Genomic DNA, 26,852 nt, shown 5'->3' on the forward strand with positions numbered 1-26,852 from the left:
TCCCCTACTATATAGTATGTGAAAAACAGTAACGCCAACAGAGTAGTATGTCTGAATTCATGGTATTCCCGGATTTTTGGAAGTGCGCATTCGATGGACACTTCACTATCCCATGACGCCACGAGAGAGGATTTATGAATGGCACTTAAGTACTAGCTGACATGACAGTAACATCATGGCGAATGTAGTACGTCTGAAATGTCATTCATACTAAATTGACTAGATCAAACCTTAGTAAATCACTGTGCATTATTCATTTAAATACTCTCCTCCCATACATTTTTAGTCTAAAAGGGAAACTCCAACAAATGCATATGCAATAAGGTCAGCTGGAAAAATAACTGTGTCCACGCCTTTTTAGGGTTAATTTTTCACTACGTGTCTATAGTAAATCCTGACAGTAGTTTTTTTTAACACCAAAAGAAGGTTTGTGCTGGCGAAAGCTGTTAGTAAATCTGGCCCTTGGTGTGCAGCGCTTCATATGGACCTAATACGTATGGACTTTTATAATACATTTATAGTGTTTTTTTTTGTCATTTTGAAGCTTGACAGTTCCAGTCCAAGTTCATTACATGGAAAACAATCAGGATATTCTTCATAAATAAATTGTTTGTGTTTCACAGCTGATCGAACCTCATACGGGTTCAGAACAACATGAGTGTGAATAGTTAACAGACTTATTTGTGACGTGAACTATTCCTTTAACAATAGGATCAGTTAGGATGACAGACTCACCTGCTTGGTTGGTAGTGATGGTGACCGCAGCATAATGGCGGATCGTGGGGGCCTGGGAGGACACTGCGTTTTGGGCCTCAATCTCAAAGGTGTAATTGGTGTGTGCCAGAAGGTCTGCCACGGTTACTGTCGTGTTAGTGAGGCCGAAGGCACGGGGCAGGAAGCGCACAGCCCCTCTGCAGGGTTCACACTGTCTGGGACCCGGCCAACATCGCTTACAGACTACGTTAAATATCACATCCTTCCTGCCTCCGCTGTCAGCCGGCCAGATCCAGTCCAGAATCACTGACGTCTCATTAATGGCAGAGATCACATTGCGTGGAGCAGATGGAGGTCCTGTGAAAAGAACATATGATATAATATTTACTCTTTTTAAAAAAAAATTATCAAGCTATAAAAAATATAGACAACACAATTCAAATCTATTTGTGCTCTAACCGAATTGCATATCCAACACTGACACTATGAACCAATAAAGTCACTATGAAATCAAAATGGACAATTCTTAATTTTTATGGAATAGTGTGGTGTTTATTATAAATAATTTGTCCATGCAAACAGTCATTTTTTAATGCATGTGCCCATGTAATCTTTCATCAAAATAACTTCCCCTCGCTCTTGCAGTGCCATCTCTTTTCTTCTCTGACAAGGGCGGGGCAACCTGTCACTCAACTAACATGAACAAACAATGAATGACTGTATTTTTATTAACTAACGTTAACAAAGATGAACAAATACAGTAACATGTGTATTGCTCATGGTTAGTTCATTTTTGTTAATACATTAACTAATGTTAACTAATTAACCTTATTGTAAAGTGTTACCGCAATGGTAAATGACGATGATCCACAACAATCCAATCAATTTCCAATTGACAAAATAAAGTCCCGCCCTATATTTTTTCCTGTTCGAGCAGCCACTTTACTTGGATATATGTCACAATAGTGAAGCAAAAACAATCGCAGCTTCATGACGACTTTAAATGGAGAGGAAATGGAGACACCAATTTTACAATCAAAATTGTCTTGGTCTCAATATGAACTCAAACATTTTTCATTTAATTCTTTCAAGATTTACATTTATTGAATTATTTTTTGAAATTTTTGAATGTAAAAAATAGCCTAAGTTTCTTTTTTGCTAAGGGATGACAGGAGAAAGATCTGGGACAAAGTTTATACTTAAATGAAACACAACTGAGAACTCCATTAAATCTCATGAGCTATGAAAGAGCAATAAAACGGCCCTCTGGGGAAGTACGTTTACTTTAAAAAGTGTGGGTTTAATCGTTAAAGTCATCAGATATGGATGGATACGGAATTTAGGCAGGCATGTCCTTCCCCTTGTTAAAATGTTGGCAACGCCTCTAGAATTACTCCGGAGCTCAGAAGTGTCCTCGATGGATTGTTATATTAACTTTAAAGATTGTCTCGATAAAAAAAATTGGGTATGAAGTGCAGCCAGCGGGCTCTATACTGATTGAAATAGCAGGCCTAGGCATCAAGCTATTATTTTAATAAGTGACGACTTCTACGTATATGTGTATGAGAGTGAAATCTCAGATACAAGTAAGGAGATGGACACCAGTTCAAAGACAGATTGTAATAAATAATCATTTTAGAATGTTTCAAGAATTTAATATCTGACCTCTGGGTGTAATTACATACAATTCCTCCTAGATCTGCCTTAAAGATGGTGGTAAGTGAAGAAATGAAGAGCGTAATGTTTGTGTTTGATTGGTTTGATCTGACATGAATTCACACACTGAAGCCCTGGAGCTCAGAGAAGGTTTCCTGCCTCTTGAACCTGAGAATCATTTTGACAGACATTTTATCTGAGAAGGAAAGTGGGGGAGAGGTAGGATTTGATACTACATTAAGAAACAGAACATTACACAAAGGAATCTCTCCCACAAATTCACTGCCGGAACATTCCAGAACACTCCCTGTTGCTTTCGCTTGATTCTGACATGACAATAAATCAGACATTTAGCTTCAAGGTCAAATACAGGATTCACCACACTGGCCTTTTTAAAAGCACTTTTAGAAAGAAGAGCAAAAAATCCTTAAGGAATAATTCACTCAAAATGTAATTTTATAAATTATAATCATATTTTCCAGCTCTTGCGGAGGGAAAGACTTGAACTGAATGTCTTAACTATCAGTCTGTTCTTTTTTTTTTCCTCTAAAAGACAGAGAATATAGCACATAAGTCTTAAATACCAGAGGTTCTCAACCTTTTTGATTTGAAAGCCCCTTACTGTCCGACACAATATTTAAAGGCCCCCCATATAAGCTAAGCTATTTCTTCCACTATTTCTGATGTGTTTATGACAAAGAATGCTGATTAAATCCTTTGTTGAAAACTACTTTAGTTTGTTGAAAAATAGACTTTCTTCTTTTTTTTTTCATGTAAAAGATTACCGTGATATTAACGGTAAAATGGTACGGTGAAAAACCGGTCAACCTGTTGTTAATTGGTCAACAGAAAGTTTCCGTACTATATAGGGTGAATAACTGTGATAGATCTAACTGGACATTATACCGTTATATAGGTATATAATTTTTGGACGTGAAAAAAAGAAAGAAGAAAGTCTTCTTATACAAATCATTGTATAATTTACAGTGAAAAAAGGTACATTTCTAATCAGTTATGTACATTAGGATTTTATGTAACATTTAATGTTGTTAAATTAATGTTTATTGCATTTTTAAAATTTCATATATGTTACCATGATGGTGTTAAGTGTTTGTGTCAATCACACTGTGCAGCTTCTATATATATACTGTATATATATATATATATATATATATATTTATTAACTTTCTCAGGTTGTGGAAAAGCTACTTGAGAAGAGCTTTAATTCATCACATGACTCTGCTCACCCATGTGATTGGTGGTTGTCAGTGTATTACAATGGTACAAAACAGATATTAGTACTTCAATATGCCAGTAAATTAACATTATATCAGATAATGATATATATATATATATATATATATATATATATATATATATATATATATATATATATATATACAGTGCTATGCATAAGTTTAGACACCCATGCTAAAGTTGACTAAAAAGAGGAATAATCTGTAATTTAGAAAATTTAAGAAAAATGTGTAATTTATATATTAAAAAATTATATTTATATATAATATAAATTATATATAAATATATACAGTATATGTATGCAAATATTTGTTAAATATATACATGCATGTGTGTGTATTGATATATACAAAATAATTATACACAGTACACACACATATATTATGTAAACACAAACTTTTATTTTGGATATGATTAATCGCGATTAATCTTTTGACAGCCCTAATATATATATATATAAGTCTGTAAAACCTAAGATGTTGCTACCGTATTTTTTACTGTACATTTCTGGCAACTATAGCTGCTGTTTTTTTACCGTAAATGTAACAGAATTTTTTATTACGGTGAGCTTTAATTTGAAAAAGAACAGCAACGTGTTTATTAACTAAAAGTATTAAAAATAATTTCCGGCAATAGCAAAATAGCTTAAATAAAATAAAAATCGAAATAATGGGTGAGTAATTGATGACAGAATTTTCATATTTGTCTGAGCAATCCCTCTTCCTATTTTAAAGTATAGTGAACTTTCTATTCTACAACTCATCCCTGATCTTTCCTTTCTATAAAAAAATTAGTATCATAAAAAAGGAGGTTTTCTGTGCCAGCACAGATAAAAAAAAAATTGCCTTACATAAAACAAAGTCTCTTTTTATAGGACGGAGGAAAAAGTAGTTATATGTCACTAGGTAACATCTTTGCCAGAGCAAGGCGTCCTTTGATCCTGACATTTAATAGAAATCACAGTGAGCAGGTAATGTTAACAGACTGGCTCTCCTGTTAGCGGTGCCAGGGTAAGCGATCCATAACACAGACAGTTCAGTCTGACAGAAGTGTGACTACAGCCTTCATATTAAAGTGGACCTCAACAATCACCACCATAACATGACAGACCCATGACATCCTCTGTGATGTTTGCATCAGTTTTGATAAGTGGTACAATTATATAACATGTCCGGTGTTGACATTTTCCTCACGTCAAGGATTTACGCTGCAGAATATCGCCTTTATGAGGTCATAAAAAAGGAGACCGACAGAAATAAACAAGTCCATTTATACGTACTAAAAACAGGCATAAATATGTATGCCTTTGAAACGTTCAACAGTGATTAAATGCCGACCTTCACTGACACGGCGTAGAATGCAACATAAACTGCAAATTTTGCAAACCAATAATTTAAGGAACAACTAGCTGTGCGTATAATGCAGCCATGACCTGAATAATTCACGCAAAACAGTGAGAAAAAAACATCTCTGAAGAACTCAAAATGACCTTCCGCAATTATTGCAGATAATATCGTGCGTCGTCTTCTTTTAATTGCAGTTCCGCTCTCAGAGCTGCACTTAAAGCGTATCTGTTCCACTGCCTGCATCCGAGCAGATTCTATCAAGATAAATGTATAAACTCGAGGGCTATGACAATATGAAGTGGAGGAATTAAAGTCATACACTCTTTTCAAGCGTTTTCCCCCCTCACTGTACCCATCAAAGTCTTAAACTAACATTGGCAATGAGTGCTTAGTGTAAATGAAGACTCAGTATTGCTTCTGACAGCCTAAATAAAATGCGACTCACATGAGCGTGGCATGATCCGACGTGCTGACTACTTCGGATGTCACGTAAGATACACCCGATTAAACTTGGCCGCAGAATTCAATAAGGCTCTTGGTGGTTTTATGTGATATGAATCAGCACTGATAGCAATGCAATGATTTATGGATAATGTGTTTTGGAATGCTTGGCAGTCGCTGTATGCATCTGTCTACCATCTGCGTGCTACTCCATAAAAGAGAATGGGTTAGCTTGCTCCAGTGAGCAAACCCAAGGAGGCCTGTCGGCTGAAATGGTTAAAAATAAGCAAACACGGACTATTCTCGGTGGGATAGCTTGAAGGCCGCAGAGGGGGTATCGGAAGCTTTGTCAGAACGAGCAAACACAAATTCATCAATCCTTGAACAAACACCATCCTTCAAAAAGCTCCGGCGCTTCTGAGGGCTCTGTGGCGAACAGGAACATAAATAGTTATCTGTACAATAACGTAACTTGTAAATGCTTGTGGATCTATTTGCCGTTTAATATATCTAAAGGGATTGTCTGCCAAAACATGAAAATTCTGTCATTTTCTCTCTTCTGCTGAACACAAAACATTAATCAAGATAGTTTGAAGAATGTTGATAACCAAACAGTTTTGGTTCACATAATGTGCCCTATTTTAATGATCTAAGCGTATGGTCTAAAGCGCAAGTCACAAGTACACTTAGGGCGTGTGTAAATCCACTTTTGCTAGTTTAACGACGGGGAAAATGGTCGGCGCACCCGGCGCATTGTCTAAAAGGGTTGTCCCTATTCTCTTAATGAGTAATGGGTGTGTTTTGGGCGTAACAATCAATAAACCAATCAGAGTCTCATCTCCCATTCCCTTTAAAAGCCATTTGTGCTTGATCCATGGCGGTTTGCTATTTACATGGCGGAATTTGCAAGCGGAAAGACTGAATGCTAGCGAGGAAACGGATCTGCTCGTGCGCAGGGTTAAAGCGCGTAAGCAGATCATCTACGGGACAAAGTGTATGCGAGTTGTGGATCCACCTATAGGGGCACATTACTAACGCGCTCTTTAAATAACAAAAAATATTGCACCATTGACTTTAGACCAGGTTTTTGTTGGTCAATAGCGGAGTCTATTTCAGTTGGCTCAAAATAGCAACGCACAAACGAATAGTGAACACACCTCGTTTTAAGACCAGCACGCTAATGGGTGCACAAATGCATTTGCTATTTAACCAACGCAGGACGTGAAAATGATAACTGCGGTTCAGGCTGAAACTAGCAAAATGCACTTGCGTAGAGATGGTAGGGCCCAATATCTTTAAAGTTCCACAGAAGAAAGTACCACAGATTTGGAATGACATGAGAGTGAGTAAATGATGACAGAAATTCCTTTTTTGGGGTGAACTATCTCTTTAAATGCGAAGTTAAACCTATGGAATGTGGAACAAATGTACTTCAGTAGGTTAGCAACACGTACGGGAGCAGGCCATAGAGGCGGGATCCTCTTCTGCGCGGAAGTAGTTTTTCTCGCATCCGCAGTGGACGGAGCCCTCCTGGTGTGTGTAGCTGTGTGGAGGACACTTGGAGCACTTGACGTTCCCGGAGGAGGCCTTATAAAAGCCGGGCCGGCAGGCTGTGGAGACAACAACAGGAGGGAAGACAAATTAGGATGCTGGGAGACTCTAGCCAACAGGACCATTCATTACCCCATTACTTTGCTGCCACTTTTAATGGAGCGAATCATTTCACATGACCATATGCATCGGCGGACACAATGGAAAGACATTTAATCATCTGCGTGGACTTAAACAAACTAATAGCTGTACCAACAGCGCTGAGATGTGCGTACGGTCGGCCACACGCATATGCGAGCGAAAGTTATGACCTCATAGGAAAGAAATATTGTTTCTAGACGGCAACAAGATTAAATGAAGAGCAAATGGAGACGGCTTCTTAGTTCTTACAAGTGTCTCCTCAAGAGATTTAGAAAAATATAGAGATTTCCCAAGATATCAACGTCTGAAGTCTCAATATGAACTCAAGCGTTTCTCATCAAATTTCATGACAAATTTTGAAAGCTGTGCCATACATATTCACTGTATTGCTCCTATATGACGATATTTGTTCAGATGTAGTTTATGAAATGCATTCAGAAATGCATAACATGGAATTTATACAGAAAATGACTTGAATACACAATCATGATTAACTTTTTATTGTTATTATTATTGTTTAGGTTTTCAAAGAAGTTTCAGGGTGATATAATTGTCCTGATGTCATAATGAAGAATAAGCAAATACATTCTTAGAAAAGGCCAAACAGAAACAGGAAATTATATCAAAAAGAGGCCCTCATGACTGTAAAATACTGTTCAGTTTTTTTTGTTTTTTTATGTTTTTTTATGTTTTTAAAATAAGTCCCTTATGCTTACGAAAGCTGCATTTATTTGATCAAAATTACGGTAAAGACTATTGTGTACTATATAAATATTGTGAAACATTATTATAATCGTTTTCTGTGTTAATATCACAGCCATTACTCCAGTGTTCAGTGTCATATGATCCTTCAGTAATCATTATAATACTAATTTCTTATTATTTATTACCTCTTACACCATGAATGCAATTTTTTTATGATTTTACATCTAAGTGTCATACTTAAAAGCATTGGCTTATAACAAAAAAAAAAAAAAAAAAAAAAAGGTATCATCAAGTTCATGGTCTTATTTGATAGAAAACCTTTCACATTTTGGAAAAAAAGGAAGAAAAAAAACAAAAGAAAGATTTTGATCATGTTTGGAGGTTCTTATGTTATACTGCTGACACAACCCCAGAACAAGTGATGCAATTTATTGATTTATTCATACTTGGCATGATGACTATTAGAAAGTATATATGACAGGTCATAAAATCAAGTTTGGGCTCGTTCACAATCATGCATTTGGGTCAAATTTTGCATTGATATCTCAAAGCAATCAAAAGTTATGGCATTTGGAACAGTGCTGGCATCCTTTTTATCAATAGTCCAAAAAAAACTCTCCAAACAAGTGTTTTACTGAACATAAAGACTGCTTACATGTGTAAATGTCACAATAAAACATCATCATATTTATAATGACATAGAATAAGTAACAAGTAATAAGATCCTGGTTGATGAATGATGATTTTCCAGCGCTCTTTCTATGGTGCACGGTAAATCAAGACCTGTCAATCTGAGAGATCGATCCAATCCAAGCATGCTGTAAAATAGTGTCCGATTAGTCTCTGCCTTTCTTGAATATGGAATACATTTTTCAAAACAACTTGACTATAAAGAGTAGTCCTATTCGTGGAGGAACATTTGTATGTTTAAAGTTCAAAGTTTATCTTTGACTGAAATATAATTGGAAAACCTTTTTATCCTCAGGAAGGAGAACATTTGAAAGGCTAAAGTCATAGATATGTGATAAAGTATGTTTAAAAATACTTTTAAAGTCTCCTTTAATGTCACATTCAGTGGCTGTTTCATGAATTATGCAAATACACCTCTTATAATGGAAAAAAATATCTCTGCTATTAAAGTGTATCTCATCAGCTCATCCATCCCTATTCATGAGAATCCCATTCCATTACCCATAATGAAGAGGAAAAATCATGATGAGCTGGCTAATTACTAGAGCTCACACACATCTGTATTCCACTCCCCTGTTGTTGCAGGTTCAATACCTGATACAGTTACTGAACCAAAGCTTCAAGTCAGCACCGTCTACCTAGAATCAATTGAGTTCTACTTCAGGGCAAGAAAAACAAAGGGGTTTTATCATTATAGAAGCAGCAAGGCCAGGTTCTTCCCTGGGAATACAGCAGAAGATCATCACACCATTTAATAAAGGCTTTCTTGGGTGGGATGCATGCATCCACTTCCAACATATAAGTGATGTTTATTATGTTTATTATCTCACAGTCAACATTCCCACGCATCTACATGCCTGTAGATTCTCATGAGAGGTTTTCTTATGCACAGTGTGAGCAGAAGACGGCATGGAGAGTACCTGTGATGCATGAGAATGCAGGTTTACATTAACCTGTATCTCATCTGAGGCCCTCCATTAGGGACTGCACAAAATAAGTCTGGTGAAGAAAAAAAATCAGGTGCTCTTAATAGCATTTGTCACAGGAAATCTAATCCAACATACATTTACTTCTGCAAATCAGAAAACACATAGTCCCAAACGTGATCAAAACACACCTGTGTAGTCAGAAGAGATCTGAAGACCACAGATGACTATTTTATTGCTTAGAGGTTGCTTTTTCAGACACTCAGAAAATGAATGAATTACCCTTCTTTCTTTTTTTAAACACAATTTAATTCATTTAATTCAAAGTCATTATCACACAATTGGATTAGGTCAAATGAATGTAGATTTAAATTTAAATGATCTAAACTAAATCTTCTCATGCCATTCCAACTTAATTTAATTAATTTAGTAAGGTAAATTTAATCTGTTTCATTTTGTTGGTGCTACTTCATTTTGTATAGTTTTATTAATTAACTAAGGTTTAATCAGTTTTCTTATGTTGGTTTAATTTCAACTACTTTAAGAACTAGTCTAACTGTAATGGAATTATGACATTTTTAATAATTATATGTTTATACATGGTATAGTTAACTTGTTTGATAGTATTTTAAATGTATCCCAATTTTATTTAAATTAGAGTAAATTTTTTTTATTTTCTTCACATCTATAGTGCTAATGCTCTTTTTTTACCATGAAGGGTTCTCATTCTCAACTAAAACTAAGCTAAAACTATTACAAATTGTTATATACTATACCAAAATATCACTCGTGAGAATTATAATAGACCTAAATGAGAGAAGTGTTGACATACAGAAAGAAAATGTACCTTATGGATAGTATGTCTCACATAATTTGGTCCTGGAGGACACTGATGAGAGTTCATGTTCAGAATTTTGATTGCAGACTTTGAGACATTGTTCAGATCTCATCTGTTAGATTAATGTTTTTTCAGGAAAATATGTAATAAGGAAAACATTTCCATTTGTTCTCTAGGAGAAAGACTTAAGATCTCAGTTGTGATTTTCTTTTCTATGTGGTTGGTCAGACAAGAAAAAGAAAAAAACGTATTTTCTTCCAATCAGCCTTGATTTTGCGACGCCCTTGACAAGCAGTGAGCGTTACTTATAAATAGAAATAAATTACACAGGCCAAAAATAAACAAAGGAGATGCAAGACAAAGAGTCTCTTGGGTCAGCGAAGCAGGTGATGATGGAGAGAAAGGTGCCCCACTTTCCATCACGAGAGCTCTTATACCTGACAGCTCTTTAATAGAAGCCAGGGAAGCCAATGGCTCTCGACGACACCATCCTCTCATCTCTCCGAACTCTCATACTGCAGTGAAAGGCTATGAATGACATTACCCAAAAGCTGTGCCTGCACTTCCTCCATGTAATCCAAACGCCTCAGATGTACAGGGGAGCGGTGAGTGTGGGATGATATATACGTTTGTGTGTCTAACACGACGTGCTGAGGTGGAAGCGCTTTGTGTGTGTGAGCTCGGGGGCTGTTATTGATTACACGTGTGGTGCGAGGAGACGTTGGGGCTCACTCCCGGGCTAACAGGCTCGAGAAGGGAGTGAGATCGCTACAGAGGTGATTTCTCATCCAGGCCTCCCAGCACACGCTCCCATTCGCACTTGCTCTTAACAAGAACACACACATGCTCTCCCAAGAGCGACTCTTAATAAGGATATGAGAGATGATCTTATTACTTTGTCGATCTTTTCTTTGCTATCATGATGATGTTTGATGGTGGGGCGGTCGAGTCAAATCAAAGAACTGTGAAAGAAACCTTAGCATGGGATAGAGAAATCAATAGCTTTAGCAATTCAATGAAGAGCAAATGGGCCAACATTTTCTGAAGAAAGTTTACACTGTCAGACAGTGGGCGGGCAGTTTAAAGGGATTTAAACCCCCAAATTAAAATTCTTTCATCATTTACTCACGCTCAAGTTGTTCCAAAGAGTTTCTTTCTTCTGCTGAACACACAAGAAAACATTTTTAAGAATATGGGTAACCAAACAGTTGACAGCACCCCTTGACTTCCATAGTATGGGAAGAAAATTACTTTGGAAGTCATTGGGGCCCATTAACTCTTTGGCTACTGATATTCTTCAAAATATCATATTTTGTGTTCAGCAGAAGAAAGAAATTCATACAGGTTTGGAACAATTTGGGAGTGAGTAAATGATGACAGACTTTTCATTTTTGGGAGAACTATCCCTTTAACCGTTCCATTCCGTGCCGATCTGGCCCAGCCGTTACGGATATGGTTTCATTTTCCACTGCAGGGCTGATAACAGAGCTCTTTTGAATGCATTTCAAATGCGTCAATCCTGCAGTCGTTGCAAGAGTTTACAGCGAGCTTGACCAGCTACAGAAGCTTACTCAAATATATAATGATACAAATGTAAAAAAAAAATATATATATATATATCACGAGTGGTTCAAATGTTGACATATCTTACTAAGATGCAAATTTATACTATTTATAATGTACATAAATAGACCATGGTGAACATATTTAGACAGGTTGTTTTCAGACAGCTGATTATAGTTTTCAAAAAAGTCCAGTACAAATGATACTGCCAACGGCAGCTGTCAGAAGTACTAGGCGACAAGATCAATCCTCTGTAGGCAAGACCGTCCCATTTAACAATGCTCGGTCCAAACTTCGTGGCCTTCGAAGGATGCAGCCTCTGAATTGGGACATAGCTAGAGAAACTTGCAGCCAGGCAACCGACAAGTGACCAATCCTGAGTGGCGACATCACTACATGCATTCACCAGCGGTTCAGTGAGCCAACAGTGCTGAGAATTCCGGGCCGAAAATGGTTTGTATTGTAATCGTGCCCAACCAAGCTCAAGTGGAAATATAACTGGAACTAACTTCCAGAAAATAAGACTTAATAAATTAAATTAGCTTCTTAAGTAAATGTAACTTGATTTAATCTTTGTGTTAAGTAATATATTTTTTGCACTGACAATGTGTGTCTATTTTAAAATGTCCTTAATTCTTTTTATTCAATGTTGAAACATCAGAGACTAAGGTGATGCTTAAGTGAAACAAAATTGATATCTCCATTTAATGACTTGAACAATGAAAGAACCTCAGAGAAATACAATTTTCCTATGGGAAGGAAAATTGTGATAAAATTTGTGATAAAATACAATTAAAAAATAAAATGTTCCTCTGAGCTGAAAAGACCATGTCATGGGTAACTGGTGATATGATATAAGGACAGACCTCCTTGTGACTAAACAGGATCCTATCAATCAATAGAAGCATAATGTGATGACATGACGGTAAGTGCTGGCTAGATTCACTTACGGTAGTGTCTTTATACAGTAGCTGGCAGTGAGGGAGAGGATACAAGGAACAAATGCATTCATTCAGCACCCCCTGTTCAAACTAATTGCCTGTGAAACTGTATCTGACTCGCTGGCTCTCAAAAGAAAAGCCCACAGTAGATGTCCTTCCTCTGGGGAGACGAGAACAGAGTCCTCAAAGGTCAAAATTCCATTCCCGTTATCACTTACAACATTTCTGATGTAAAAGTCTAAAATTAACACTATAAAAAAGGGGGAATCTTTTAAATTTAGTTAGCAACATGTAACAAAATACCTTTCTTACAGATTAAATAAAAATAATCAGAGTTGGGGGTAATGCATTACAACTAATGCAAGGTACTTTAGTTAAATATCTTTTAGGGAGTGACACAATATTGTAATGCATACATTTTAAAAGTAACATTCCCTGGTAGTAATAATAATAATAATAATAATAATAGTTAAAATCAGAAATTTCAACATTTTCAAACATATTTTTCAGGTAAAAATAATAATCATGAATATCATAAAGTTATTCTATACGCCATTCGACAACCTACTGACCTTTACAAACAATTGTCTTCAGATTTCCTCTTTGTGATATAACTTCCTGCTCTTGGTGTCACATGACAACAAAATGGCTTCCTGGTTTTTCAATATGACAGATGAAAGTTTTTCAAATATTCAAAGTATAAAAAAAAAATACTGCATAACTGCTGAAATAATTATAACATATAATTATAATATATATATATATATATATATATACATACATACAAAGTTATATAGTAATACTATATTTAAATAAATAAAAAACTTTCATCTGTCATATATATATATATAGATAGATAGATAGATATCTATATCTATCTATCTATCTATCTATGTATCTATCTATCTATCTATCTATCTATCTATCTATCTATCTATCTATCTATCTATCTATCTATCTATCTATCTATATATAGATAGATAGATAGATAGATAGATAGATAGATATAGACAGATAGATATAACACTAATAATAATTTATTAAAATGTAAAAAAAAAATTTTCCCTCAGTGACACGTTCACTAGCCTTATTATATAACTGTAACAAATTAATTTACTGTACATTAGATTTAAATGTAAAAACTAACATCAAATAGATTTATTTATGTAATCAATTATGAATCCATTTTCAAGTAGTGCATCCTTAACTTTGAATATTTATGCAACAGCACAAATATAATCATGTTTAATTAAAGTGCAATCCAGTTGTCTCATCACAGATCTGAAGATGTTTTTGTCCCTTTCTACTTGGAAAGCAGAGCTTCGTTCATTTCCAGAAGAGTTTCATGTATAAAGTTTAAAATGAAGGTTATTAGTAGATGTTGAGTTGAGAACCACTAAGCGAGCATCATGGGAAAAGCCCCAAACCCAATTAAAGTGCATGCATGGGTTTCACTTCCACTGCTAATTCAATCACTGCCAACACTGACACCTCTAGAGCTCTCCATTCAAATGACTTTTGACCTTGATCAATGCGTGCCTGGCACTCCTGCACAGCCAGAGGTCTAACAGTGCCTCTCTAAGCATATTCACATCGCATTACAAATCCAGTTTGCGGCCCGAAAGTTTCAAGCCACAACGGACTAAATAAAGTTTCAAAGTTTATACGTCTTCTAAACGCGCTAACAAGTTACATGTGATCATGTGTTGAGGGTAAACACACAGAGGAATACACAAACAAATTCCTCAGCACAAATGCACAATTAAACACACATTCATAAATCACAGATTCACATATGAGTCTGAATTGTGTTCGCATAAGCAAGCTCTCTTCACTCAGTGGTCCATTTGTAACCGCGGGCACTTAGGAGAGCTCAGCTGTAGCACTCAGAGAGGCCTGAAATGTGATCAGCGCTCCTCTGTTTGTCCTGGAACCTCTACAATGGCGCTCTCAGAGGAGAATGAGGCCACCTCTCCTTGAATCAATACTGCCTTGTAAACAACACCAGTGACACCACCCCATTTTATGGGCCTTTTTATATAAAAAAAATGACTCAAGAACACATATGAGGCCAAGGACATCAATGTCACATCATCATCTGCATGCTTTTTGTTCAGCTTTTGCATTCGATAACAGTCGTTCTAAACTGATTTAGTTTCATGACCCAGATTTTACATACAAACAGGCCCATTTCAGCCCAAAATATTTTTATTTATTATTATTTTTTGCATAAAGATAGCTAAACCAAATTTTTTTGGTCATTGAAATAAAGCTGAAATAAAGTAGTAATAAATGTTAGAAAATTTGAAATGCTGCCTTGGCATCTAACTGAAATAAATAAGTTTAAGAAATATTTAATATATGTAATATAAAAAAAAATGTAATAACATTTAATAATAATTGTATATTTCATATTAATATTTTAATAATTTAATATATTAAAAAAACAATATAAAAAAAAAACTGCCAAAGCACATAATAATATCACTAAATCTAAAACAAAATTCTAAACATATAAAAACAAAAGCTAATTCAAAACATTGATAATAAAGTCAATATGATAGTATAAAAAAAATAATAAAAAAAACCCTGATCTTGACAGTTTTCACGACATGCATTGACAGGGAACAGATTAGGCTGACTGTTAAAATCTCAGCATTATATATTGCAGAACCAACATATGGAACACCAACTTTTTCAAAATGTTCCTGTTTACTAAAAAAAAGAAAGAAAACAAAGAAAAAAAATCTCTGTATTGGGAATGTTCTGAGAACCCAACCCTAACATTCCCAGAACATTCTGGGAACCAACTATTGGAAAAACTCTACAGTTCACAAAGTGGATAAATGTGTTGTGGAGAGGGAGCCAGGCTCTCCATCAGCTCTCTCAGAGTGAAAGGAAAGGTCAGTGAAGGTTTCGCTCCACTTCGATGGTGCCAGCGGTAAACAGAGCGAGTAGTTGAGAGTGTTGACTAAACAAATGATTTCCTGGTTCCATAGACTCGCTCCCACCCCTTCCATTCCACAAGGTCAGAGGGACTCTCGCCCCCCTCCTACTCTCCTCTTCGCGTCTCCTCTCACTCTCCCACCCCAGCTCCAGGTAAAATTGGATTTGATCAGGCATCCTGTGGGACAGCTATTCTTCTGCCTTAGGAATGGCAGAGGCGCAGCCCCCGCTGGAGCCCATCGCACTGAAGATGGATATTAGCATTGTAATGCGTGCCGCACTTCTGGGACTGTTTACAGTTCCAAACATGTGTTTCCGCCCTGCTTTTGCAGCACGGCTATAATGCCTCCAGTGTGCCCGCACCTTCCCGATCCGCTCATCAGCGGGGCTTTCTCATTCAAATCAGCTTGAGATCAGACCGCTTAATTAGCCCGCACATTTCCCAAAGTGAAGCTCCAATGTGAGGAGCCTCTTTAAGAGCCTTTTGAAATGAATGAGCCTCCACTCCAGAAACATTACCTTGTAGTTACCAGCACAAACACCAACAGAGGCCTGAGAAAGCTGATATGAATTAGTGTCGTAGAATGCGCCAGCTCGGCAGCTCCCACATGCATCCGCTGGCAAGCTAACAGAGTGAATTCGTAATTTGTTTTCGGGGATTCATTTTGATTAGGCTGCATAGATTAGGTCAGCCGGAACCGGGAACACTTCCAGTAACGAGTAACATGTAACGAGTACACCCGATGTACTCGTTACATCATAAGAAGAATGGCATCTACGCTAATGTTAGTCTTTCTGTTTATTTCGAGGTTTATTGTAGTCAGCCGGATCCGGGCCGCATCCAGATCAGATGGAGGACCTGCGCCTGGATCCATCCACAACGCATCCCTGAAGTGCCAGCCTCATCAGCTATGTGAAGGCCTCATCGGCACGACAGCCATTGGCACTGATCCTCAATAAACTCGTCTCCATACCGGCGTGATGACTCCGTTGTCCAACCAGATGGAACTGGATAAATATTCTGAATGTTCCGATCCAATCTGACTTCTGGCATGTAATGCTGCCTGAATCATAATCATACACTGTTCGTTCGTTGGCCAGAGGAGAACTGAGCCTGGGTTCTCCCAAGGATTTTTCTGGCACCTGATGGAGTTTTGCCACTGTCGCCTTGGCTTTTGGCTTGCTTAGTTGGGGACATTTAATATTCAACAATATTATTGATCTGCCTTACTTAAGGTGGACGATGACGCAATTTTCTTCTAGAAACAAACTTTGTTGTATTATTTTCCTGTTATCACTGTGAAGCTGCTCTGATACAATCTGTATTGTAAAAAGCGCTATATAAATAAAAGTGACTTGACTTGACTTGATTAGTTCTGGCTGTGATGAACGCACTGCATCAAGGAACAATAAACATTTTGCTCTGACATTACTGTATCTTAGTGATGCTCGCAAGTTCCTTGGTGTTGGGTTCCAAACACCATTGACGCACCGTGATATGTTACAAATGTACTTGGCGAGGCTAATGAATAGCTTTGCAGGCGCTCCGCTAGGAATGAGAAACAGCGACGCCATTTTAATACAATTATCACACAGCAAATGACCACATTGGGTAATGCATTTGCCTTTAAAGATCCTTATAAATGAATTACAGACCTCTGTGGTTGATTCATCTTTGTAAATCTGTCAAAGAGAATCATAATATTGTGCTTGCGCTAAAAGTGCTCTAATTATGATTCAGTAATGACTCAGAGCAGAGCAGGTCACTCATTGTGAGAGCTCTGTACAATCTAACAGGCATACTTCATAATTAGAGAGCCAGCAAACGAAGAATTTCGAAGCATCTCATCTGTGAAGCGGGATAGAGATGCAGCTTCATCTCATTAAAAAAAAGCATTTCATTCCTGTTCAATGGCATAATCATGTCGCTACGGACGACAACGTTGTGTCTCACTGCTCTATTAAAGGAGAAATAGCTGCATACTTTCCTGGAGTGTCTCACTCTCTCCTTCTTGTGACATCTTTGTTAGGCAACAATTCCTATTTACACACTGTCACGGCAGCCCTGCCGCAGGATGGACACGCAAGCGCACGCAAACACACATGCTCATCTGCATTAATGTACCATCTCATGCGAGCCCTTTAGGCTCGATCCCTCGTCTTGCCTTTCATTGTGAGGCTGAAAGCATTGAAAAAAGGAATCCAAATACAACTAATAAGAATATATGCAGAGTGAGAAAAGCAAAACTCAGAAGTGAAAGAAAACTCTGGCACTACTACTTGTACAAAATGTGTATGCATGTACTAATTTGGTAACACTTTACAGTAAGGTCTATATTTGTTAGCATTCGGTGATGCATTAACTAATGTTAATAATGAGCAAAATATTTTCTAGCACTTTTAATATATATATATATATATATATATATATATATATATATATATATATATATATATATAATTATTATTTTCAGTGCTGATTTTGGTTCAGTGATGACAGAGAAGTTTGTTGAGAGAATGCCCGCAGTGCAAGTCTTAGGGTTGCAAAATTGAGTAAGAAAAACTATATAAAAAAGAAAAGGAAAAACTTGATTATATTTTTGTTACATAATTAGCATACGTTTATTTGTGCCATTTCATAGATTTAAGGACTTTACAATAGTTTAAAAAGAAAATAAAAATATATTATTTTGAAATTTTCTGTTTTGAATAATAACAACAACAACAATATAATAATAGTAATTATTATTATTATTATTAGTGGCAACACTTTACAATAAGGATTGATTTGTTAACATTAATAATCAATAATCATACCGTTAACATGAACTAACAATGAACAGTACTTTTACAGTATTTATTAATATTATAGATATGTTAAATCTCACCGTATTTACTATTTAATTTTTAAGATCAAAAGTTGTATCTGTTAACATGAATGCAGTGTAAACTACCATGGACATTATTTTTTTTATTAACTAACTAATGTATTACCTTTAATTGACTACCATTAACAATGTTACTTAATACAAATATAATGTTCATGTTAGTCATTAAATCTATATGAAATAACAAAAATAAACGTATGAGAATTTTTTAAAGGATAAACAAACCAAAGCTTTTGAACGGCAGAATATATATATATATATATATAGTTAAAGGCTTCTTTATGTGAGGCTTTTGGTGCACTGCTTGGGCAGTATATGTTATAGAGATGCTATAGGACCACAGAATTACTGAACTCTTGGTGATGGACCACCTTTGCAAGGACTGTAGTTTCCAAGGCTTAACTCTACACCAGTGTTCTTGTCAGCAGTTAAGGTCAGTGTGTGCTGTGTGTTTGAAGGAAAGCTTAGCTCTATGTTCACAGCTGGACGCATGTGCACAGACTATAAACTAACGCAGGGAACAGCTGGGAGCCTCAATAGCAACTGCGGATAGCAACGTGCATGAGTATGTTGGGGCCGTTAAACACTTCCTGATATCTGCAAGCATAAACAAATACACAGTGAACACAGTCATACAGAAACATGCTAGTAAAATAAGGACAGTTTCTGTGACGTGATCCTATCCTCTCGTAGAATCCTATATCCCTCTTCCTCAATGCCTAATCAAAAACATAGCATGTTTTCGTGGTATCTTTTTCTAATCAAAGGTGCTTTACTACACTTAATCACTAAACTTAGCGCTATGCTAAGTTAGCAGACTAAGCTTTTTGATTGCAAATGGATGGTTAACTGAAAACACAAATAATTAGATACGATTAATTTAAGCTTTGGTATGCAATTACATGCAACTTTGCAATTTTATGATCAAGACTAAATACATGGTAATTTTTTTTTGTTTATCATTTCTAATCAGGCACCAAATAGACTACCCATAAACAAGTTGTCTCAGCAATCGAATGCCTTTGGGGCTCTAAAATCTGTACTGAATTGAAACTTCAAAAAGTCAGACATTCACACAACAAATAAAATGTATATTCAATGGAAGATAAATATTTAATTGTGGTTATTATATTACAATTCTTGTGATAAGTAATAATTGACATATTTATTTGGGTCTTTTATAGCCATTTCTGCATTTGCATTTAACAGCTCATGGTAACTATTTATTGCACATTGATGTCTTTTATTATATTGCTGTTTCTGCTGTTTTATTTTAAAAAGTAAGCCACAAGATATTACTGTGTTAATATATTACAAGAATTTTGCTCTAATACAGTACAAAAGCAGGCGAAACGTATGCAATAATATTCCTGCATCTTTCTCGCTAAGGCGCTAGATGTGACTGGGTCAGCCAGTAATTTTAGGACATCATTTCGCCGAAATCCCCTGACACGTCTCAATAAGCCACCATGATGCCTTTAGCAAATTGAGAGCAGTAGAAGAAGAAAGAGGGAAGAAAAAGAGAGAAAGTAGCTTTGAAACAACTAAGCCTATTAGCATAATTTTCAAAGCCTCTCAGAATGCGAGTCCTCCAGTCGGAGCCATCCCTCTTCCTTGGTGCCATTGTACTGAATGTACTGCTCTGCTACAGAAGCCAGCACAATGGGAGCCCTGCATCGGCCACCACCTAATCCCCTATTGTGGCAGGTTTATGGCCGCCTCTTTTTCGGGGGGCCCTTAGGACCCTCCATTCCTCTGGAGCTGCAGGACCACACGGAATCGGCTGCCACTGATAAATCTCCACCGCAGACAAAGAGATGGCAGGTCAGCCAAGGGTTCAGGGATTGTGCTGGCCACTTTTAATGTACGCTGACTGTCAGCCACAGGCATGACTGATAACAGAGGTATTATTTTCACAGAGGAGCAGTGCCCAACACCAGCCATAAAACCTCCTATTCTAATCCAAATGACCTCCCTCTGGCTATTGTGGAGAGGACGCGCTTCCGTGCAGAGCTCAAGTGCGATAACCGTGGCCAACACAGGGATCCGTCCACAGAAGAATTACTGTCTATCTCTCCATTGTGTCCCTGTGTGGGAGGACTAGCTGCCAACAGACGACAACAAGGAGGTGTTCCATATGCCCACCTCCGTGACGCTGACAGAACATAAAAATTCAGGTGGCAGATTTGCTATCTGCTCAGCGTAGGTCCCTTTCTTCCCCATCGCGCTTCCCCATCTCTGGTGATAAAAAAAGAGTGAAACGCCTAGAAATCTAATGGGCCGAAGAAAGTATTCAAATGCTTATGCTATTACTCCACCCACGTCATCAATGAATACATGCATATGGGATCCGTGTGAGACTGCATACGCTTTTTGGCTTCATTCCCATACTTCTACTATCTATGTAGACATTTGTCTTTTTAAGGCAGAATCCTGACTAATTTGGAACCCTCTATGGAAGTCTACCCACACTTTATGGAAAATGCAACTCATTCCAGTAGTCTGATGTTAAAGGCCCCCTGAAATCAAAATTAGCTTTTAGTATGAATATGTTAGCCTTAAGGTTATGAATAAGCTGGTGTGCTCCAAAACAATTTCGCATTTAGGAGATATAAGCATTCAAAACTTACAGTCTCTCACTTCCGCTAAAATGGATCACGGATTTGTATTACATCACCGCAAACTTCTGTCCAATCAAATGCTCTCTAGAATCGAATGTATAACCAGCGCCTGGATTCGCTTCCATGGTGCTGTCAAGTACGATTTGCAATCTGTGAGGTAACCTAAACGCTATAGGCTATTTGAAAAGGGGGAGCAGCCATTCAATATGTTTCGCCTTTGCTTCCTGTTTCAGTGGAAATGACGTCAACGCATCATACAAAGCTGAGTGTTCCAAGGCACTTCAGTGGGCCTTTAACATGTTGCTAAGCTAGCAATACAAGCATACAATAAGCATAGAAATACACTATACAAACAAATGTGAATGAAATATTGGTAAAAATAATCGAAACATTTCCCGCGCCCTCCACCATATTGGATTTTTATTTATTTTTTCACAGAGCTGGATGGGACAATATCAGTGTCACAATGCATTAAAGGATTGCCTTCTTCACAAAGAACGCATGTAAGGATGCCTTAGATTTTGGCTAAAATTAGCTATTTTAGGAGGCAGCGTAATTAATGTTATCATCATAATTACCTTTCGGAAAAGTCTTCGCAATGGAGACCATACCTAGGCATTCACTAGGTTTTTGGAGCAGAACGTTTGAATGTTTTCTTGTGTGCTAGGTAATGGAGGAGAGAGCACTCTAAACTAAAGCCTGCACGAATGACCAGCATGTGTGAGGAATAAGTGTCCTCCTTTCAAGAGAGCTAAAATAGGTCATCTCCAACACTTCATAAAACAGCACTGGGCTCCAAGTGAGGACAGCTCACTTCCTCTTTCACCAACTTCTGACCAAAATATATATTAGTATTCCATGAACAGGAAACAAAATATCAGGATTCTCAGACCTAAGATCATTATTAAAGGCACAGTTGTCTTGAAAATAAAAATTCTATCATCATTTACTCACCCTCATGTTTCAGACTAGGGTCCACTTTCTGTGAAACACAAAAAGTATTGTGAAGTAAGCGGGATATATATGTGTGTGTTCTTTTTCATATAATGAAAGTCAACGGGGACGATTGCTGTCAAGCTCTGAAGGACATGAGGCTGAGTAAATGATGACAGTATAGCCAAAAATGTGTAAATGTAATCTCACAAATCCCAGTTTTATACATCATAGCCTTGATTAATACCCGTTCTTACAAAGAGTGACATGCAATTTTATTTTCGCAATTTATTTACACAGCTGAAGTCTTGCTTGGCCAGTGTGTGTTCAGTAACTTTATCAAGGGAACTAAAGTAATGCTCGGCAAGAGGATGTCAGCCACTGCGCTAGAATCTGTTGAATTTCTAGAAAGTCCTTGCCAAACCACAGCTTTTCATTGTAACCATATGGCCAGTCCTCTTGGTCACCTTCCCGCTTACTTCACACCTGCTGTTCCAGCCCAAACATGAAGCTATTCAAATAGCAGATGAGTGATCACTCATTTACTGGAGATCATTATCAAGAACCCATTTTGTTTCCAAATGACCTGGGGACCCTGGTAACCCACACCCAATGTTCTGACCAAATCATTAATAAAACTACATTTGCCTTTCCTTAAGGAAATACCGATGCTTGCAAGGCAGAAAAGGGGATAGTGTTAAAGTTTTAGGTTTTAGGCGTGGTTCTGTGTGAATAAAATGCTGCATCAGAGCCACTTTTGTCATGGTAAAAGTATGACAATGAGCCTGCATTTCATTTTAAAGTTCAATACTTAATATGTAGAACAAACTGTTACCTAATAGTTGGATAGTTGCTGGAACTGTATGAGCCTCAAGTCTTATAGAATTTCATATTTCTACAGCAGGGTGTCCAATCCTCTTCCTGGAGGCCCAACGTCAGGCAGAGTTCAGCAGCAACCTGCCCCACAAATACTTGGCTGAAAGTTTCTAGTCGCCCTGAAGACCTTGATTAGCTTCAGGTGTGTTCAATTGAGGATGCAGGACTGTGGACTGGACACCCCTGTTCTACAGTGGCTATGTTTACATGCAACCAAATAATCCGTTAGTAATCGGATTGATGGCTCAATCGGACTGAAAAGCCTTCATGTAAACACCTTAATCGATCTGATTGAGCTCGATCCGAATGAAATTTCAATCGGATTGAAAGGGGTGGTTTATTCCTTTTCTAATCCGATCGAGAGAACATGTAAACACTTGATTGGATTGAAAAACAAAACTGAAAGGACTGCGCATGTGCAATGATGTTGAAATAGCGTAATGACGCGGGGGAACGAGCTGATCTTCCTGTTGAATAAAGTGTCATATAAATGAGTGTCCAGTCATTCTAAAATTCTCCTTTCACTCTGCATCTGTGAAGTGGAGCAGGACAACGTCCCACCAGTCCTTGATTTGGATTCTCATCCACAGACGACTGGTTTTGGGTGCAGATAAATATAAGCAGCACGACACAACGGTTCATATGCTCATTTACTCCAAATTATGACCAGAAATGGATAAATATTAAGTCTGCTGTTTAAGACAAATAAAGAACCAATGTAGGAAAATAGTTAGTATGCGCAAACTCTGTATATTCGTGCAGTGTGCGCATGTAAAAACATCTATTCCGATTCGAAGCTTGGTGACATATAAACGCGCACATCAACCCAATCACATGTTTAGCATTCATGTAAACACTACGTTCGGATTCATCATTCGGAATGAATTCAGTCCGATTGAAACAAATGTTGTGCATGTAAACGTAGCCAGTGATACAGATTCTTGCAATGACGATTTGTCACTTGCTCATAATGAAGTTGTAAGCATGAATGCCCCTTAGGAGGCCTTGGCTGCCTGAATATAAAATATCCGGAGAAAAGATCAGGTTCTTCAGCGATCAGCAGCTCCTGCGAGGGTCAGGAAGGGGTCTGACGCCCATGCCGTTACGGGCAGCTAACAGAGCGAGAATGCTATTTAGATTTCTCCGGCAGGTGCCCCGTTCCAGCCTGGGCAGAGGGGCCCACAAATCAATCTTCTGTGTCGAGCCACTCCGCAGGGTGTCCGCACATTTGTTAAGACTTGCCTGCCAGCCAGTCCCCATTCGTCTCTCTGAGGGGGCCACTCTAGGGGAAAGGCTGTCTCACCAGGGGCTGCGCCGTGCAGGCTGGGTACAGGGAGCAGTGTAACCATAAATCAGAGGACCTCTGCAAGGAGCTACGCTGTGAGGCTGTCAGGGTCGGAGTAGACGCGCCACCGCAGGTGATCCACAGACACCATGGCAGGACGACACCGAAACATCAAGAGTCTCTTCTTACCTACCCTCAGACAGCTGTTGAGAATGCCCCTCTCTTTCTTCATATATACCCACGCTCGCACTGACAGGCGCTCACGCTACGTTCTTCTGTTTGTTAACAGTGTGTTACATAAAATGTCCTCCTGCGGCTCGGTTCCTGAACCACGGATATTTTCTGATGACACAGCAGAGCGGTAGAATTTATGAGACTAGAATAAACCTTTTTCTGAAAAGCACAAGTGCTGGCAAACAACCTCAGGCTTTGTCAGAGATTAAATGTGAATGCGGCGGGTTGCTTGATGCCTGCGCTTTGACAGTGAGAGAAGAGGAGGGGAAATGCAGAGGTTTTGAAATGAGCCAAACACCAAGGGACCGTCTCTGAGACAAGCAAGCTCCTCTGGGTCCTCCTTAGATATCTTGAGCGCACCAAGAAAGGGAATGCTTGAGGAGGGCTGACATTTTACACAAAACCCCGTCTTTATACAAGGAGAGGGGCAATTATCAGACTGTTTGCACCAGTCAGGGGGGCAATTACCTGAGAGAAAGGTCAGAAAGAGTGTTCTGCTCCGGGTCCTCCTCCACAGGATTGATTGCTCACCTGGGTTCATCACTGGTGCTGATACGCATGGTCTCATGTGATTTTGTCTCCTTGAAGTCACTGAGATATCCTGACACAGTTCTCTGGCAGATCTGTGTTTCCACCAACTGAGGTCTTTACATGAAAAGTCAGCTGGATGAGTTGAACTTTGCAATGTGGTCAGAGAGTGTGTTTGGTGTTTGGCTCAAAGTTAAAAGGTATTGGAATTAGTTTACTGAGCAAACTATGTCTGCCTTTAAAAAATAGCCATTGCACACACTGTAATTTTACTGTTGTAATTGGGGGAAGAGATTTGAAGTGTTTACACTTTTGAATGCAAAATATGTTAGCAAAACATTTTAGAATAACGTTAGAATTATTGTGCTCCCATTATAATCAGCTCTGTCTATTTGACAGACATGCTTGTGCCGGCACTCGCTCATTGAAGCCTGCAAAGTTAAACATAGACTCTTGCTGTCAGGATAATCCTTTATGCAAAATGTTCATACTTGCGTACATTTTTTACATTTTCAAGTAGACTAAGTATACAACTGTAATATGTAACTTGTGCGAGTCACACTTTAGATTAGGGTATAATTCTCAATATTAACTAACTATTAACTACGACTTTTGCATCAATAAACTCTCAATTACTGCTAATTAATAGTTAGTAAGGTAGTTGTTACATTTAGGTATTGGGTAGGAATTGGGTAGGGTTATGGATGTAGAATAAGGTCATGCAGAATAAGGCATTAACATATGCTTTATAAGTACTAATAAACAGCCAATATCCTAGTAATATAAATGCTACTAGTTAATAGTGAGAATTGGACGCTAAACTAAGTGTTACCATTGTGCGCTAAGGAAAAGCGTCTCAAATGCATTAAACAGCTCACGTATATGACAGTAGGACAAGCCATGTAGGCGTATGAATTCATTTAAAAAGAAAACTTCAGAATAGTTTATTCATGAAGTTGTGTGAACAACACACGGAATCTGTTTATGTCCGAGCACATACGCACTTTGGTCAGAGCGGTAATAATGCGATTAAGGTGTTTAAGGTGTGATTACAATTGCCATTCACCACATAGTTTAATGTGAATATGGTTACTACGATTATGAGCTCAATCGCATTAGTTTGATCGAAGTATTGCTTGTTTACATGAGGTAAAGTTAAATCAAAATGTTGCCAAAATCCCATTATAATCGCATTATGAGGGTGCAACACACTCAGTGAGTCTTGAAACAGAAGTAAGAAAACCAATGAAGACAAAACTTTAGATTCTAGTTCTTGCTAAATTTGTAATATAAAGGGGACATGAGGCTATGCCTCTTATGTGTTCCCCAGTGTTCAGATTGTTTCTGCTCACCCTTCAATCTAACCACCTTGTAGTGCAGAGAGAATACATCACACCTCAAGACAGTCCTCGCTAAATTACTGTTATAAACTCACACATCTCCCAGATTCAATCTCACAACCTACCTAGACTCTAAATTTCTCTTTCTGTCTCTCACACTCTCTTCCCGTATCCTCAGGGTTCCTGCTACTCGAAGAAACGCTCATACAGCAGAACACAAACTTTAGATAAAGAATCATTTTGTGGTAAGTTTTGAGACGTCGGCATAAAGTTGGATTGAGTGGGAAACAATGGCTTAATCTTCACTGCTACAATACATCATGGCTCTTTCTGTAAAACAGAACAAACACACTGACACTTTTCAGTTCTTCTCAGTGCACTGTGCACTGACATTAATCAAGACGTTAATGAAAACCATGTTTAATTGGCATT

General features: G+C 37.8%; 1 protein-coding gene across 2 annotated transcripts in view; it reads right to left on the minus strand.

Moving 5' to 3' along the window:
* Nucleotides 1-26,852, minus strand: part of epha3 (eph receptor A3) — a 125,030-nt gene that overhangs the window by 60,024 nt on the left and 38,154 nt on the right. For both annotated transcript variants that reach the window (XM_084421090.1, XM_084421091.1), the window contains exons 4-5: nucleotides 6,869-7,024; nucleotides 736-1,071 (exon numbers count right to left, since the gene is read on the minus strand). In XM_084421090.1, coding sequence (XP_084277216.1) covers nucleotides 736-1,071; nucleotides 6,869-7,024 — 492 coding nt within the window. The remainder of the gene's footprint in view (nucleotides 1-735; nucleotides 1,072-6,868; nucleotides 7,025-26,852) is intronic.

This window comes from Rutilus rutilus (assembly GCF_951802725.1).
Source record: "Rutilus rutilus genome assembly, chromosome: 10".
Classification (NCBI taxonomy): domain Eukaryota; kingdom Metazoa; phylum Chordata; class Actinopteri; order Cypriniformes; family Leuciscidae; genus Rutilus; species Rutilus rutilus.